Source organism: Physeter macrocephalus, chromosome 16, assembly GCF_002837175.3.
Source record: "Physeter macrocephalus isolate SW-GA chromosome 16, ASM283717v5, whole genome shotgun sequence".
Classification (NCBI taxonomy): Eukaryota; Metazoa; Chordata; class Mammalia; order Artiodactyla; family Physeteridae; genus Physeter; species Physeter macrocephalus.
This window is the reverse complement of record NC_041229.1, coordinates 79,049,607-79,068,714: the sequence shown is the minus strand read 5'-3', so window position 1 is coordinate 79,068,714 and position 19,108 is coordinate 79,049,607. Positions and strand designations below refer to the sequence as shown.

Genomic DNA, 19,108 nt, shown 5'->3' with positions numbered 1-19,108 from the left:
TTCTGATGAACCTAGGAGCAGGACAGGAATAAAGACGCAGACGTAGAGAATGAGAGAATGGACTTGAGGACCCGAGGAGGGGTAAGCTGGGACGAAGTAAGTGAGTAGCACTGACATATGTACATTAACAAATGTAGAATAGATAGCTAGTGGGAAGCAGCTGCATAGCACAGGAAGATCAGCTTGGTGCTTTTTGACCACCTAGAGGGGTGGGATAGGGAGTGTAGGAGGGAGACACAAGAGGAAGGGGATATGGAGATATATGTATACATATAGCTGATTCACTTTTTATACAGCAGAAACTAACACAACATTTTAAAGCAATTATACTCCAATAAAGATGTTAAAAAAAAGAAAAAGAAAGGTGTATTGGATTAAAGGCAAGATATGCACTTTCTAAGAAATAAAAATATTTAAGGCAAAGAAATAAAGAGATGGTCAAAGTGATTCCAGGTAAACACTAAAAAAAAGTAAGCAAATCTAGCATATTAATATCAGTTAAGACGGAATTTCACATTACAATGACTAAAGTGTCAGAGGCATATTATGTAAAGATAAAGGTATAATTTATAAATAAAACATAAGTCATATATTTTTTGTACCAATCCGTACAGCTTTTTTTGGCTTCTTTAATATACATACTTTTTGTTTTTTAATATTCATCTGTTTATTTTAACTTTTTATTTTATATTGGAGTATACTTGATTAACAATATTGTGGTAGTTTCAGGTGTACAGCAAAGTGGTCCAGTTATACATATACATGTAACTCTTCTTTTTAAAGTTATTTTCCCATTTAGATTGTATAGCTTTTAATACAAAATGAAAACTATTAGAAAATCAAGAAATTAATAAATTTGCAATTATAATGGAAGATTCTGGATACTGCTCTAAAAATTTAAACAATATAGTAGACCGAAGTAAACAAAGAGTGATCTAGATGACTTACTACAATCAATGAACATTTCTTTGAACAGAATTTTGTAAGAGCATGCATTATCTTTGTATTTCGGAACAAACTGTCACATCACCTTTTTTGTCAACTCACTAAGCTACAACTATGTTTTCCGGATTTGCCTTCCCTGTGTGGTTCCAGCTTAAAGCTAATCAAGAGAGAAATTTGTGCATGGCTAGGAAAGCTGAAGCGAAGCAGCAGCCACTGCACTCTGAAGGTCACTGTGTTTACAAGCAATGATAGAATGACACTGAGGTGCACACAGGTTCTAGCTAACTCCTGTTCTTCCTGGCACCATAGCCAGCTTTTTTTTCCTGTAGAGAAGCCATGCCACCAGCAGGTGCAGAGGCAATAGCTTTTCCATGGGCTGCTCCACCAGTGCTCCATCACGGTCCCATTCCAAATTCCCTGATTGTCTGCCATACGAGTGATACAGAAGGGCTGATTAGTAGCTTTTATCCGATCCTCCAACATCCCTTTTTGGAACATTTTTATCAAAATCTCCTATAGTTAGGTAAATTCCAATTCCTAAAATAAATCCCTATTCTATAATACTTAAAATATTTCTCATTCTGCTTCCCTGATTAAACCCTGATTGATAAATTTAAAAGATAGAGAGAGAGAGAAAGAGAGAGAGAGGGAGGGAGGGAAAAAAAGACACAACAGAAAAAAATAAAAGAAAAACGTAGAGTATTTACAGACCACATTCTCAGATCATAATCTAAAAGCATCATAAATAAAGTGGGAAAAATATTTTCTCTGGCAGTCAGGGAAATATAAGTTAAAATAACTAGGTATATTTTTAAGCCCTACATATTAGCAACAATGGAAAGGAGCCATGATAACTATTTTTATAGGGGATGTTGGGGAAAGCATTCTTTCATACTTTGCTTTGGAACTGTGATATATGAGAGCCTATTTTAACCAATAATCCACCTCCTCGAAGTCTATCCCATACAAACATAGCAGCCATAAATAATGACCTGTATGTCAGAGTCTTTATTGCATCATTGATCCTGGTAGAAAAACACTGGAAACAAAACTCAGACGCAGCAATATGGTAAATTATGATTTATCCTACCAGGAAGTCTATCTGATTATTTGAACAGGGTTAAAATATATAAAAGCTACATACTAGTTTGTTAACATGGGTGTGGGTGGATTAACACAGCTGGATAGAAGAAGAAAGGGAGAGAAGGAAGCCAAAAAAGGGAAAAAAGAAACATGACTATACATTCTAAAGCGTGTGTATAACTATACCTTCGAATACACATTTATGCATTTATGTAAAGTTCTGTGTATGTATGGCTACAACAAAATTAAACATTAAAAAAATCTTATAATCTGGCCCAACTTAATTTATCCACCAGATTTCTCTTGATTCACCAGCACAAATTCTCAGTTTGGGGTCAGAATATAGTCCTTGATCTGCCTCACAAAAACAACCAAAAATACTCTTTGTTTTCTCTTGTGGGAATGTTCTTCACCTGCTGTTCATTACCCAAGTTCTCCAAGGCGTAGTTGATATGCCACCTCTTCCCTGAATATACCAGCCCACACAGAGTCTCTTCTGAACTTTATCCTTACTAAATAATTCAGCACTTAATTACATAGAATCATGAGTTGTTCTCTGATTCTTTTATGCCAGTTAGTCTTGTCTCCCCAATTATTAGTCCTATTCTATGAGTCTATTTCCCTTAACAGATGCATCACCAAATTGTACCTTTAGTGTAGTGATTGTCATGTATAGTATAATGATTGGTCTTGGGTTTCTAAATAGGGAGACAGTTAGGAAAGTATACGGCCTTGACCTCAAAAGATCTTAGTTAAAATCTGTCCTCTGTTACTTCCTAAGAGATGTGCCTGAGTACATTTTCTCTTAGCCTTAGTTCCAGTATCTGTAAACTAGGTCTCTAAAACTTTAAAACAGCCTGGATTATGGAAAGAGTTCTGATTTTAGAGACAGCTAACCTGGCTTTGAGTCTAGACACTGTAACAGTTTGATGTCATATAGGTACCCAGCAATTATTTACTTGTCTCTCTGCATTCAAGTGATTTTGGTCTGTCAGTAGCTATGACACGTGTGTTAATCAGCACTAATGTCACCACATAATTTATTTACCTAATTGCATACTTCTGAGTATGAAAGGGGTGCTATTAATTATTACACTGGGTGGGACAGCAGGTATAAACAGGGACTGTCCCTGACAAACTAGAACCTATGGTAACCCCATCTAGAGCAAATATTTGAGCCACAGATACCTCATTCGTGAGCAGCAGGAGATAATTTTATTCTCTACTCACCCTTTTTGTTCTCAACCCCGCCCCTAGTAAAGAGGAGAGGTCTTTAGTCAAACAGAATAAAGTGACAGACTGGCATAACTCATCAGCTACTTGATGAAGGGCAGTCGATATTAACAGGGCTACATTTTCTTTACATGGTCCCCTCACAAACTTCTGAAGGGTATAAAGCAGAGGTTTCAGGTTGATAGACAAAGAACAAATCTGGTCTTGGGGTCATTTTATTAGACTTACACAGTATTTTTTTTTTAAGGATTTGAAAGTATTGCCAGTATTCTAAATTGAGATATTTAGATAAATACCCTCATTTGCAACTTCTCTTGAAAAACTGGAGACGTGTTAAAACGGAAACTTCATTAGCACTTGTCAAGGGTCAAGTGGAACTGAACTGTCAGTGCCTCCTCTCTCATTCTCTCTCCAAGTCATCACACTTCTCCTGAAGTTGAGGTTTAGTTTCATTCATCATTCCCTTTGTAATATTATGAACTGCCTGCCTAATTCACCCACAGGTCCTGCCAAGACCCTGAAATATTTTAGATGTTTTTTTGAGCTTCGTGTAAACCCCCTTCAAGCAGCTTGCAGCAAAGATTTTCAGAGCAGTGTTGGAAACAAGAACAGAGGCTTAGAAAAACTAAGGAGATTTTAAAAGGGAAAAAGGATAGAGACTAGAAAAAAAGAGTGGACTCTACCCAACTGAAGTGGATCTTTACGGACTGAGATAGGAAATAACATATAAGGAGGTAGGAAATTATATATAATTACTAAATGTTTGTGGACTGATAGATCACATTGCTCACCATTCATCTGAATACCATAGGTGAGTGTGATCATCTACAGCTGTTTTTTTTTAATAACATACTTACAGACCTGCCTAGAATTTATAAAAAGCACACAAAGATTACATGTAAAATAAAAACAATAATATTTATTTAACTATAAAACTGTTGGGATCAAACCTAGTAATCAGTAAACGTGATTTTAAACTATAATAATTATAAAATGTTATATGGCTTGATGATGATGGTCCATATTTATAGAGCATGGTTTTTGGTTTGGTAAGTCATTAGAATACCCAGATAGAGTCTGTATTTCTTGCTTCTTCACTCATTTTATTCACTGACCACCTCTTGTTGAAAATGGAGAAAAAATCCAGTAAGTCATAATTAATATGACTTGGGTCAGTTTGTCACTTATTTAATTTACTCTCTGTACTCCCTGTTCCTTGCACACTGTAGTCCCAAAAAGGGAAGAGCCAAGATCTCTGAGCACCAGATGGGTTTGCAGCAAGAGCCCTGGACAACCTAAGCTTTGGAAAGTGGAAACATCAATATACAGAAGACAAAGAAAGAGAAAAAGAGGGAAGAGGAAGATGGCCAACTTGCCATTCTCCTTTATCATACTAAGGGACCACCTCACATCTCTGCCTTGCACTCCTGAAAATCCACTTTTGGCAACAAGAATTTTGTGTGCTGCCCCACTTACAATATTAATAACATTAATACGTAAAATAACGACATGGGAGCTTGGTATGCTAAACGCTTATCCCAATCCTCACACTAGCCATATGAGACCAATACTATTATCTCAAATTTATAAATGAGGAAATTGAAGAACAAAGGGATCAAGTAAATACTCAAAATCATGCAGTGAGAGCAATGCATAACCTAGATATGAACACAGGTAATCTGACTCTAAAGTCCATGTAGTTGACTTCTATGCCATGTAGTTGCTTTTTACTTCAAACATTTATATATTTTTCTCATGCTGAGTTTTTTATGTTGAGAAAAGAACCCTGGCAGTTATTCTCCCTTTCTCTCTCTGTCTTTCTTATATACCCCCTTCTTATTATATTATGAAAATTTTTATGATAATATTTTATTTCTTATAAAAACAAAACTTTTTGTTTTAATGTAATCAGTAATTCTTCCAGTGCTCAGAAAATTCAAGTTTGTAAAGTACATATTAACACCTTCGTTTTCTTAATAAAAAATATGACACTCAGGGGCTTCCCTGGTGGTGCAGTGGTTGAGAGTCCGCCTGCCGATGCAGGGGACGTGGGTTCGTGCCCCAGTCCAGGAAGATCCCACATGCCGCGGAGTGGCTGGGCCCGTGAGCCATGGCCGCTGAGCCTGCACGTCCGGAGCCTGTGCTCTGCAATGGGAGAGGCCACAACAGTGAGAGGCCCGCGTACCGCAAAAAAAAAAAAAAAAAAAAAAAGAAGAAAGAAATTTGAGTTGCCAAAGTCACACTGCTATTATATGCCCCATTCTGACTCAATCTTGGTTCTTCTAATTTTGAATCTAATGTTCTTTTCAGTCTCTCTTCATATACTTTCTCACCTAGCTCAATGACTGTTGCAAAAAGAACCACTACAATGCTGTGAAAAATGAGTGAGCACGTCTTAATAAAAGAAGATCACTCCATTGCATGTACTTTTGTACAGATCTTCTAGCTTTCTCTTCTTATTCACAGGATAGAATGGCTAGGTGCAAAGATTGGGCTTTTCTAGGCTGTTGTTTAGGAACAATGGTAAGTAGGAACAACAACTTCTGGTTTGTAACAGTGAAAATTAAATTACATTCTCCCTCAAGGATTTGGAATTATTTTAAAACCGATTTTCCTAAGAAAATGGAAGAAAAGTATATTCCTTTGATATTTAAGCATCTACCATGTCCAGGAGAATAAGAACTGTGTTAAAAGAAGAGAGAAACTTTGAATATATTAAGGGGGAAATCTGGACCAACATCCCAGAAGAATCATAGGAATTTCGCCACAGTTACTAATCTGGCTTTAATTAAGACTGGAAGACCAATAAAGCCTTAGTGTGGGAGGCAATTAGTGCTCTGCCTCACACTAGAGATGTGTACACACCAGTCATGGACTTGGCTAATGACTATCTTCAGAAGGACACATATAACAGAGCAGAGACTGCTATCTGAGGAGCTCAAATTGATGCTATAGTTCACCCCAGGGAAATTAATATAGTACTGCATAAACTTCTGTCAGTTCTACATATTAAAGATACATTACTGTGTAGTTCATTTCATCAGCAATGTTTTTGAGAACCTACCATTTATCAGGCACTGTTCTAGGCACTGAGGATAGTGATCAAAACAAAAAACTAAACAAAGCAAAACTTCCTTCTCTTACGTAGGGTACAATCTAATGGAAGAAGAAAAGTAATAATATAAAAACAAAAAAATATATAGTATATCAGATAAGTGCTGTGAAGAAAAATAAGTGCAATGGAGTAGGGACAAGGCATTGAAACAAATGCAACATAAAATCTATCTACCTTGCTGGCAAATTTTAGGTATATAACACAGCTATAACATTAGTTATACCGTTGATCTTCAGAACTTAATCATCTTGCATAACTGAAGTTTTGTAACCTTTGACCAACACTTTTGCATGTTCCCCTTCCCCCAACTCCTAGTAACCAACATTCTACTTACCGTGAAAGAATGAATGAATGGATGAATGACTGAATAGGACAGGAGAGTAATTTTGGAGGTGATGGATATGTTTATGGCATTGATTGCAGAGATGGTTTCATGGGTGTATACTTATCTCCAAATTCATCACATTGTTAACATTAAGTAGAGCTTTTTATATGTAAATCATACCTCATTAATTTAAAACAAAACAACACATAAAAAGCCAAATACAACAAAACTCGCCCCTCACCCCCAAGAATAAACAAGCTAGTAAATACTCTGACTTGACACTAAGAAATATACAAAAATAGGTATAATGCACAAAGGATTGTTTCCATTGGGCATCAGAGAGGAGGCACGAGGTCCTCTTTCTCTGACAGGTCTGGTTAGGGGCCACGTGGTCCTGGAGCAGGAAAGCCTTGGAAGCCTAAGCCTTGCTAACAAGGAGACAGGTTAGCCCCTGGATGTCAATTTCTTCATTATAAATGGAAATTTTTTGATATAAAAACCCTACCTGAAACTTTCGTAGAGTAGGATAGAAAGGACCTGCCATTTAATACTAAGGCAGGAGATAGATGGGCTCCAGGCTAGGCATTTACAACTAGCCTCCTGTTTACATTTCCTGAGGAAGGAGGCAGGTGGGCTCTAGACTAGATATTTACAGCCAGCCTCCTGTTTGCACTTCGAGATGAAAATAACAGGAACAGTGTAAATAGCTGGACTTTGTTTCCTGGGGACACCTTAATATAACAGTCACGGCAGGAACAGAAAGGGGATAAACCTTGTTTGAGTAAAAGATCAAGAGGTCATATATTTCCCATCCTTGGGACAAGGGAAACACTGCACATGCACAGAAGGTCTCCCTGTGGGTCAAAAGGAGGGGGCACCTCCGCATAATATGTGATACCAAGGCCGTCCCATAGGCCTCTGGGCTGAAATCCATCTTGGAAAAAAGTTGCGCACCCATTTTGGGCAGGGTCCTAGGGCAGGTCAGGTGTGGAAAAAGAAACCAGATAATTGGCCAAAGGTAAACAAAGATCTGGAAGAACTGCCCTATATAAATGATTTAACTGCCTCTTTGCCAAGCTCCTCCTCATTAGGGAGGATGCTGACACCCTTTCTTTCCAGGTGTGCATCTCTGCCTTGCTTCTGTCTTAAATAAACTGTTTATCTGTGTACTCTCCCACTTGTTGTGCTGTGCCTCTAATAATAAACTTTGCACCTGTTTTTACAGTTTTTGCCTCCTTGAAACATTCTTGCTTTCAAACAGAGGCAAGAGCCAGGGAAAATTTGCTTCTAGCCTCTAGCCTTTGCTGGTCTAGTAGCTAGGATTCCTGGTTTTCTTCCAGGCTACCTAGGTTCAATTCCTGTGCAGGTAACTAAGATCTCGCTTCAAGCCACCACTCACTGCTGCTGCCTCTCCGAGATAAATACCACAGGTGAATCTAAATGTGAAAAGTGCGATTATTCACTTTTGGTAAAAATAAAAACATCTGTGGAATTGTGGAATTTAAAAAAATCAACTTAGAGTTACCTAGTAAGTTATACTTATACTCTTCCATAATTTATTCATCTACACACAGGATTTTGATGATTTATCATGTAAGAATTATTTCCCTTGGATATGTCTGAAGACAAACTAACAACTCGCCTTCCCAACAATACATCTAATTCTGATTTCCACAGTTGGTGGAAATTTTGTGTGTTACTGATTTTTAGGATCACACCACTATCTGTGAATGTTCAAGAGCTCTTCAAAAGACAGACCTGGTTTCATGTCTTGGTTCAGGCCCCTATGAGGGCAGAAGTAGCTAGACCACAAACATGTTACTTCACATGTCTAATCTTCATTTACCTAATCTGTAATCGATAGTAGTCTTGGTCTCATAGAGTTGCTGGGAGGAATCAATGATCCCACACAAAGGGCTTACATAATACTTGGTACATAGACTAACTCAATAAATACCAGTTCCTGCTAACATTCTTATTGCCATTAATGTTATATAAGAGCCTGTTTTTATTCATGTGAGTTTTCATTGATTCACTATTTCTTCTTGCTAATTTCCTTTCTGTGGGTATGTAGAAATTTCTGATAATTTCTTTTATATACTACTTAATATAAAAAAATAGAGGCAAAATAATGAGTGATATTAAATAGCAAAGAAAGAAGACGACAGCAAATTTATACCACAGAAAAGCTAGTCTACTGTTGCCAAGGGACATCCTCAGGTGGCTTTTACTTACAATGGTGAGAGACTGATTTTCAGTTATGGTCTCAGAAATGTGACTTTGACAGAAAGAAGCAGAAACTTTTTAAAGTTGGAGTCAGGGTAACAAAGTTCACAGGATATATTAATAACACAAATATAATGCTGGGCAAACTGGCTAACCACATGCAGAAGAGTGAAACTGAAATCTTATTTTATACTATTCAAAAGATTAACTCAAAATGTATTAAAGACTTAAATGTAAAACCTGTAAGCGTAAAACTACTAGAAGGAAACATAAGGAAAAAGCTCCTTAATATTGGTCTTGAAAACAGTTTTTTGAATATGATGAGAATTGCAAAAAATGAAAGCAATAAAAGCAAAAATATACAAGTGGGACTACATCAAACTAAACAGCATCTGCACAGAAAAACAATTAGCAAGATAAAAAGGCAGGCTACGAATAGGATAAAATAGTTGCAAATCACCTATATGATAAGAAGTTAATGTTCGAAACATATAAGGAGCTCACATTACTCAATAGCAAAAAAAAATCGATAAAAGACTTGAATACATTTTTCCAAAGAAGTCATACAAATGGCCAAGAAGTACATAAAAAGATGCTTGACATCACTAATCATCAGGGTAATGCAAATAAAAACCACAATGAGATATCACCTCACACCTGTCAGACGGCTATTATCAAAAAGACAAGAAATAACAAGTATTGATGAGGCTGTGGATAATAGGAAACCGTGTGTACTGTTGGTGGAAATGTAAATTGGCAAAGCCACTATGGAAACAGTATGGAAGTTCCTCAAAAAATTAAAAATAGAACTACCATATGATCCAGCAATTCCACTTCTAGGTATATATTCAACAGAAATAAAAATAAGATATCAAAGAGATATCTGCACCCTTATGTTCACTGCAGCATTATTCATGATAGCCAAGACATGAAAATAACCTAAGTGTCCACCAATGGATGACTGGATACAGAAGATGGGATATGTGATATATTCCATTGTGTATATATATTCAACCATAAATAGAAGGAAATCCTGCCTTTTGTGACACCATGAATGGATCTTGAGGGCATTATTCTAAGTGAAATGAGTCAGACAGAGAAAGACAAATACTGTATGTTCTCACTTATATATGGAATATAAAAAAGCCAAATTCCTAGAAACATGGAGTAGAATGGTGATTACTAGGGTATAGGGGAGGAGGAAATGGGAAGATGTTGGTCAAAGTCTACAAACTTCCAACAATAAGATGAATAAGTTCTGGGGATCTAATGTATAGCATGGTGACTATAATCATCAATACTGTAATAATTATATACTTGAAAGTTGTTAAGAGAAAAGATCTTAAAATTTATCAACACATACACACACACACACACACACACACAATAATTTTGTGAGGGAATAGAGGTATCAATTAACCTCATTTTGGTAATCATTTTACAAAACACACGTGTGTTAAATCATCACATAATACACCTTAAAAATACACATACGTCAATGACCTATCAGTAAACCTGGAATAAAATAATACCAATATGATACTAATAAAATTAATCTTATGCCACAGGAAACAGTACTGCTTTGAGGACTGGCAGTCATATCATATATCCAGCACATGCATTTCCCAAAACACACACATTCACACCACACACACTGGAAAATAAATTCTAGTCCAAAGATTTCTGTCAAGCCTAGAATCAAGGCAAGTGAGTTATATAACTTGAAAGGTTAATAGCACTAAGCTATGATATCTCAATGTACACATCTCAATTTGTTTTTGGGGCAAGGGGCTCTCTTAGGCCAGAGTAAATTCTTCTAAGCAAAGTTCTCTAAAAAGTATTGCCAATCTTTGTCTCTCTGTTTTATGTTTTCTTGTTTGAACTATCTACCTTCTGAGTGATCTATTCTCCATCTAACCCTGGTAATGTAATTGGTTAACTTAATTAACCAATAACCAATCAACTGCTTAACCAATAGCTTGGTCTTTCTCTTTATGATTGGACTTCAAAAAGGAGTTGATCATTAAGTATATTTTGCATTTATCTGATTTCATTTATTATGTGTTGCTATATTGTTAACTTTTAACAGTTAAAGGTTTTTAGGGCAGTTTGCTGTCTTATATATGTAGATATATGTGTGTATTCATATATATAAATTAAACCCTCACCATATGAAATCTACATTAAATGTCTCACTTTAAAAGATATAACTAAGTATATATTGCATTGTTTACACAGTGTTTTTTTGCTGATTAATTTACTAATACTTACTTAGATTACCAAGTTATTTTATAATGTAAGTTCGTTTCTTAAAAACAAGTGGTACAAAGGTTTTTATATGTAAGCTCTTGTATTAGATACTTATAAGTAAATGCTATTTCACTAGAAGGATATGTAACTGAACAGGATACTACGGGGCCTTCCCAGAACAGACCCCTCCATGTCCTTTGCCCACCTCTTGTTTGTAGAAAAACTTTAGTCTCCTAGGCCTCCCCTGAGTCACAAAAGGCTGGCTCAAGAATTAATGATTAGAAAAATGTGAACATGTAGTAACAAAGAAATAGCAATTGGGCCAGGAGAACTGGTATCAATTTAAACAATGGATCAGCCATATAGCAGAGTCACAGAATCTTTAGTTCCTCCCTGAAGGACATAGATAATAGCATCTGATGCACATTCCTGAGCTGTTTCACAGATACTAAAACCCCCACCAGATGGAAGAAGTTAACTTCAAGATGACCATGAGCACATAGCCCCCAGACTGGCTGGAGCCTGAGGATTGATGATGCTAACCCCCATGACACCACCCTGTTACCTCACCATCAACCAATCAGAGAATTGTGCACGTGCTGATCATGTACCCTGAGACTCTCTCGCTCACCATGCCTTTAAAAACCCTTCCTTTAAATCCATCAGGGAGTTCGGGTCTTTTGAACATTAGCTGCCCATAGGCCTTGCTTGGCACATGCAATAAATGCTGCACTTTCCTTCACCAAAACCCGGTGTCAGTAGATTGGCTTTACTGGATAAAACTAAATAAAATACATAATAATTAATAATATGAATGTGATCCTGGAAATTTGTGTTAAATTTTCACACCCCACCAAGACTTTGGAGTTGCTCCTCCATTATACTGAAGAAAAAAGTTGGTGGGAGCACCTGAAACCAACCTCAAAACTCACCTTCATTGTATTTGCCTTTTGGCAACCCACACACTATTTTCAAGCCCACGATGAGAAGAGCAAAACTTTTGCAAGAGGGAACAAAGAACAAGAAAAAAATTGCTTAGAAACTCAATAGACCAGAAAGAGAGTAGAAAATTATCATGAAAAAAAGAGCTTTTCATGTTGACTGCAGCTGCTGTAAAACTACTATCTGGTATAGGTCAAATTAGTTATGAAGAAGTGTGTAGGAAGACACAGCTTTCAGTAAATTGCATTAGAAACTAAGCAGGTGGGTAGATTCTATTCCCTGTTATGCAAGCTGATTGAGCTGTCATCTTTGAAAGAACTTAGAATGGCTATTTTTTCCAATTAACTTGCCCTGGGTAAGTAACACACTCTTCTAATATCCTGCCCACCCAACCTCAAAAGCTGCATCTTTTTCTTTGCTCACTCCCTGCTCTTCTTATTATATATGCTTAATCACCAGAATTCCCTGAATATGACTTCTACTTATTTGCCTCTGGGATTTTATTCAATCTGTTCTCTGTGCCTAAAATGACTTGTCTACCCACCAAGTCAATGGAAAATCTACTCTTCTTATAAGACTCAACTCTAAGGCTACTTTCAAAGGCAATTTTCTAAGTGACACCTCCATTTAGAAATAATTATTCCTTTTGAATAAGCCTTTCTACAGAAATATTTCCAAGCCTCAAAAGATACCTAATAAGATGTAATGGATAGTACATTCTCATCACTCTAGTTATGTGACTTTGGAGAGATTAAGATTTCTGATCTCATTTTTTCTTTTGCAAAATAGGAATAATAATCTTGGAATCTTGTTGTAAAAAATAGTTTGTGCATGTTAATTAGCATTTGTATGTTAGTCTCTGGCATAGGTCCTAGTTCACAGTAAGTATTCAATAAGTGGTAACAATTAGCAGCTTCTTATGCTTATAATTACAGTAATTTCTTTATCTGTATGCCTCCCCCATTAGACAATTGGTTCCTTGAAGGTAGATACCAAACCTTTGAATTCATTTCTGTATCTTCATCCCTATTCCCAATCTATCGATGTTTGTCACAGTGACTTGTACTTAGCAAGCTTTTTTTTTCCAATAAAAGTTCCCTAGCTTATTCAATTAATATATTATATGTGTGATGTTGTGATTTATAATAAGAAATACATATTTGATATTCATCCCCATTTCTGGCCTAGAGTTCCTAAAACCCTTGGGATTTCCTAAGTGTGTGAGGCCTAAAGGTATTTTTTGTTATGTTAATTAGGTGACTTATGGAAAGCACCTGTGAATTCGGGCTTAGTTTCTAAGACAGTCAACCATGTGATTAGAAGGTTGGAACTGCAGTCCCACCCCCTGATATCCTGACATCTGGGGAAGGAAAAGTGCCTGGAGATTGAATTCAATCACCAATGGCCAATGATTTAATCAATCGCAGCTGTGTAATGAAGCCTCCATGAACACCTAAAAGGACAGAGTTCTGAGAGTTTCTGGATTGGTGAACACATGGAGATTTGGTGAGACTGGCACACCTGGAGAGGGCATGGAAGCTCTGCGCCCCTTCCCACATACCTTGCCCTATGCATCTCTTCCATCTGGCTATTCCTAAGTTATAACCTTTTACAATAAACCAGTAATCTAGTAAGTAAAATGTTTTTCAGAGTTCTGTGAGCCTCTCTAAAAAACTGATCAAACCCAAGGAAGGAGGGACTCATGGGAACCTCTAATATATAGCCAGTTGGTCAGAAGTACAGGTAACAGCCTGGGCTTGTGACTGGCATCTGAAGATCAAGGAGGGGGGTCCTTGAAACCTCCAATTTGTAACCAGTCAGAAGCACAGGTAACAACTTGGGCTTGTGACAAGCATGTGAAGTATGGGGGTGAGGGGGCAGTCTTGTAGGATGGAGTTTGTAACCTGTGGAATCTGATGATATTTCTGGAAAGACAGTGTCAGAATTGAGTTGAATTGTGGGATATCCAGGTGGTCCCAAGAATTGCTTGCTGGTGTGGGAAACCTCTCCCATAACCCACATTGGAATTAGTATCAGAACCTATTAAGTAAGTAACCCCACATTTTAATAGCTCAACTGAATAAAACTGGTTTTATACAGTAATAAAAATAAAACAACTATCCTGTAATTTATCTATCATTTTGATTCTGAAGCTTGAATATTTTTATAAGGGCCCAGGCTTGAGAAATTTAACGATCACCAGATAAACATGTAATAAAATAGAGTCTATTTCATAATAGTAGAGTTTGATGTTTAATAGTATAGTTTATACTATATTATATGAAATGTCTTTAAATATTGGTTTATGAATTATAAACTGAAAGAGACTTGGGGACTAACTAATCCAACCCTACTTATTTCACAAATGAGCAAAGTGAGACAGTGTGTGCTGGTATCATTATTCTTTCTTACCTAGCACTTACATGTCTTTGGAAAAGAGTATTTAGATTTTCCAATTGGGTTATCAATATGATAAAACATCTAAAATGATTTTGAGCAAAGACCAGATTTTTTTTCAGAATGGTAATAATAATTTTGAACTGAATATCTTCAGGTAATAAGATTTAAGTTGACCTTCAAAAGTATAAAGGATTTGGATAGACCAAGGATATTTTAAAGTTACTTCAAGTGTGAGAAATAATGAGAGAAGTGTGGAAGCAGAATAGACAAAGGGTTCCTGAGAGACAAGGAGAAGAAGATGGGGCTGGAGAAGCATGTTTACAGAACTCCAGCCCAACAAATGCAGAAAATGACATAATTATAAGGAATCTGAGAAACATGTGGTCCAATTCAATCATGTGATGGTAAGCAAAATTGAAACATCTTGTCTTTTTCACTAAATCATTAACTACATCTGAAGGACACTGAGGAAGAGGCCCTAATTATAAAAAGTAAGTTTTAGGAAGATTAATCTGGCAATTGTGTGTACAAGATTATGGAAAAGTCATGGTATAGATCCTCATACATCATCTGTGAATCCTTAAAGGTAGGCTGAAGCTCCAATCAAGTTGTAGCAGTAGAAAGTAAAACACATAAGTAACATTACAAAAGAAACATCAGAAAATCACAATTGGCTAGAGAGTAGGTAAAGGGAAGAGATGGAAATAGAAGGATATCATAGTTCATGCTAATATTTCAAGCTCAAGAGATCCAAGTTTTCCAATGTCGACATTAGGATGCATGGAAGAAGCTCAGGCAGGTTCAGTATGACAGGTTCAGCTTCAGACACACTATCTTTGGGTTGAATGTGAGACAACTCAGTACATGTGTTCATGAGCTGAGAGAGGGGTAGGAGCAGGAGACATAGATTGAGATGGTACACACATAAAGGTGAGAACTGAACCTATATAAGGAGAAAGCTCTTGGAAGAGAAAAATAGGAAGAAAAAAGTACAGGAGGCCAAGACAGATTCCTAGCCAATACTCACATCTGGTTGGCAGAAGATAGAAAGGGAATCAATGAGGAAATAAAGGGCCACAAGTGGAGTATTTGAAAACAAAAACAAACAAAAAACAAAAACACTGGTATTTTCAGCTCTATCTTGGGAGAATTCTATATCTTAAATGTTAATTTGGGAGGTTATCCACCATGTATATGCATATCAATTTCAAAATGCTAGTTTCTGTGTCAGTATGTATATCTGGCCAAATGTTTCAAATCTTGCATGAAAAACAATTATAGAAAGTTCAGTAAAGAACTTTGAAAGCAGAGAATTACATCAGACTAGTTCATCTTCAGAAATGCAATAGTGAGTTGAAATATCTCATTAAATTTTGATTTCTAAGTAAAAGTCTCCCCAGACCACTTGTTAAATATTAGATATCAAATTTGCTTTTGCTCTGAAACCCCTTTTATCAGGATTTATGACTAAGGCACAAATGACGTCTGTTGTTTGACTCAGTGGGAAAGCCTACACTAGTCTGGTTAAATTGCTTAAATAAGTTGACAAATCTGGACACCAGTATCACTGAAGGAGCTACATATAATCTTGAAAGAGATGGAAGAAGAAAGGACAACCAGTGTCAGAATTTGTTTAAATTAAAAAGCTTGCAACCACTCACTGATTCATTGAATGATGCTCTTTAAACCACAATAAGTCATATACCATCAACGGTGAAACACAACTTAACCTATGACTGTTTTTCATGATTACAAAGGTTTGTGTGAATTTTTTTTCAATTTTCAAAGAACTAATGGGGAATCCCCTGGAAGTCCAGTGGTGAGGACTTCACACTCTCACTGCTGAGGGCCTGGGTTCAATCCCTGGTCGGGGAACTAAAATCCCACAAGCTGTGTGGTGCAGCCAAAAACAAAAACAAACAAACAAACAAAAACTAATGAATCAGTTCAGAATGAAAGTAAGTCATGACCAACTAAGCAGATAATCTTGGGAAGTTCACTTTTCCTTTATTTCTGTCTCTGTAAAATGGGATTGAGGTGGATGATCTGAAGTTCCTTCTCTCTTTAACAAGAATTAAGTAGTTTCTAATTATTGAACTCGGATGGAAATATGTCTCTTATCAAACGCCCTGCAATTTAACTTTTCACATAGTTGTAACATGGATATGGATATAGGTATGGAATACATAACTTGCTATAAGTAAAGCATTAAATTTAAGCATTAGGTTGAAGTGAATAGATTTTCTTAAAAAGTATATTTGTGGGAGGTTTAAAGATTAATGTAGATATGTATCATGTGGAAAATTAGTACAAAGCTTTATGAAACATAGGAAGGCAAAAGTTCTGCTTCTAAGGCAGGAAAGCTTTTAGGAGATGGGGAGAGACTACCTGGTTTAGCTCAAAGGCGGTAATGTGTGTATGTGTGTGTGTGCACATGTGTGCGTGTGTTTGTTGTGTGCAATTACTATATAGAAATATGAACACTAGATATAGAAAATAGAGGTAAACCTTTTAAGCAATCATGAAACAACCATGCAAAAGTGGGAATTTTGTTGATGTCGTTTGTTTGGTTGGAATAGTATACCAAGTCCTCCCACAGCGTCTCCGCAATTCCCCAAACTAGCAGCACAACCAGGGCACATCACCAGGCTGTCAGAAAGAGACAGCTATAGGATTTCACTTTCAGGAGACCAAATAAGTATATCTCTGAACATATTCTCTGACTGCAATCCAACAAAATTATAAGTTAATTATAAAAGTTTTCAAAAATCCAACATTAACAATTGAATGAAAGAGGAAATCAAGACACAACTGTGTATCAGTCATTCTTTAACATATATAAGGAGATTGTACTTGAAAAAGAGTGTGAAACCTTAGGAACAATTAAAGAACACAAATTAAAACAAAATGCCATCAGATTGGGGATATACGTATACATATAGCTGATTTACTTTGTTATACAGCAGAAACTAACACAACATTGTAAAGCAATTATACTCCAATAAAGCTGTAAAAAAAAAAAAAGCCCCATCAGATTGCCAACATATCTAAAGACACTGATAAAAGCCAGGTTTGACAGTGTATAAAGAAATGGATGCTGACATACACTGTTAATATGACTTTAAAGTTGCAAATCCCATTTTAAGGTCAGTTTGGCAGTAACTTAAAAACTAAAACACACATTAACTTTAACACAGCAATTATACTTCTGGGAATCTCTCTTACTGTAAAAAAAAAAAAAAGCCATCAGATTGCCAACATATCTAAAGACACTGATAAAAGCCAGGTTTGACAGTGTATAAAGAAATGGATGCTGACATACACTGTTAATATGACTTTAAAGTTGCAAATCCCATTTTAAGGTCAGTTTGGCAGTAACTTAAAAACTAAAACACACATTAACTTTAACACAGCAATTATACTTCTGGGAATCTCTCTTACTGAAATACATGTACAAAGCCAAAATATAGACACACAGTGATATTTATTACCATATTATGTCTAACACTGAACAATTGAAAACAAGTCCTATAAAAACTTTTCAAAATTTTACAGTCCTATGAAGAAGCCATTAAAATGAATGAGGTGGATCTACATGTACTGATGTGGAAAGATATTATTATATATTCTTAAGGAACAAAGTAAGTTTCAAAAACTATTATGTTATGACCTCCTTAGTTGTAATCCCCCTATTTTATGAATGTATCTGTATTATATAAGTTGGAAAGACTAAGGAAGGATAATATGTTAAGTTGTTATAGTGGTCACCTGTGGTGAGTGGCTTTGGGAGGTCATGGGGGGATTTACATGTTATTAAATAATTATAAATATGTTACATATTATATACAATGTGTTTGTAATTTGAGAAAATTAATTTCAAATAACACAATAATTTAACATGAATTTAATGGATTTAAAAGGTAATGCTGCATTATTGCTCCTCATTGGTGACTAGTTATATAACATATGAATCCTCAACCCTAAAGTATTATATAGAGGTTAACCTACATTGGCCACTGCTGCATGTACTTAAGCATACTATTTTAAAAGTGGTCAATTTAAGTCACTATAAAAGCCTAAGGAGAAAGCTTGCTCTATTCTAAAAGCAAATTTAAAATATTAAAAATTATGTAAATACTAAAAATATTAATTCTCACCAGAAATCAGAAATAAAAACAAGAATAGGGTACCATATTATAAAAGCTAAAACTGATAATATTTAATATTTGTGAGAATCTTATCACAAAGTACTTTTATATATTGCTGGTGGTAACACTTTTTTTGCATGGTATCATTATCATTTCCTTAAGGCATGTATATGTCTACACAAAAGCTGAAAGTAAAATATTACAGAATATTAAAATTGCTAATCTTCAAATAGTAATATTTTAGACTTTTATTTTCTTCTCTGAACTATATACATTCCAGCGATTGTAATTTGTTATCTGTACTGCTTCTACAGTGATATAAACATAAAAAGAATTTTGAAAGTAGTATTTGTTTAAGGCCCTTAGATTATTCATTAGAATAATCAGAGGTATTCTGACTTTTGTTGGTTTTTGAGAATGAACTCTTAAGCCTTAACCACT

At 35.9% G+C, this 19,108-nt stretch overlaps 1 protein-coding gene across 1 annotated transcript in view; it reads right to left on the bottom strand.

The window, feature by feature from the left end:
- ANO3 (anoctamin 3) overlaps positions 1-19,108 on the bottom strand; it is a 439,317-nt gene that overhangs the window by 293,913 nt on the left and 126,296 nt on the right. Inside the window, 2 exon segments of the mRNA XM_024119081.1 lie at positions 12,110-12,128; positions 12,130-12,184. Of these exon segments, the coding sequence (XP_023974849.1) occupies positions 12,110-12,128; positions 12,130-12,184 (74 nt within the window).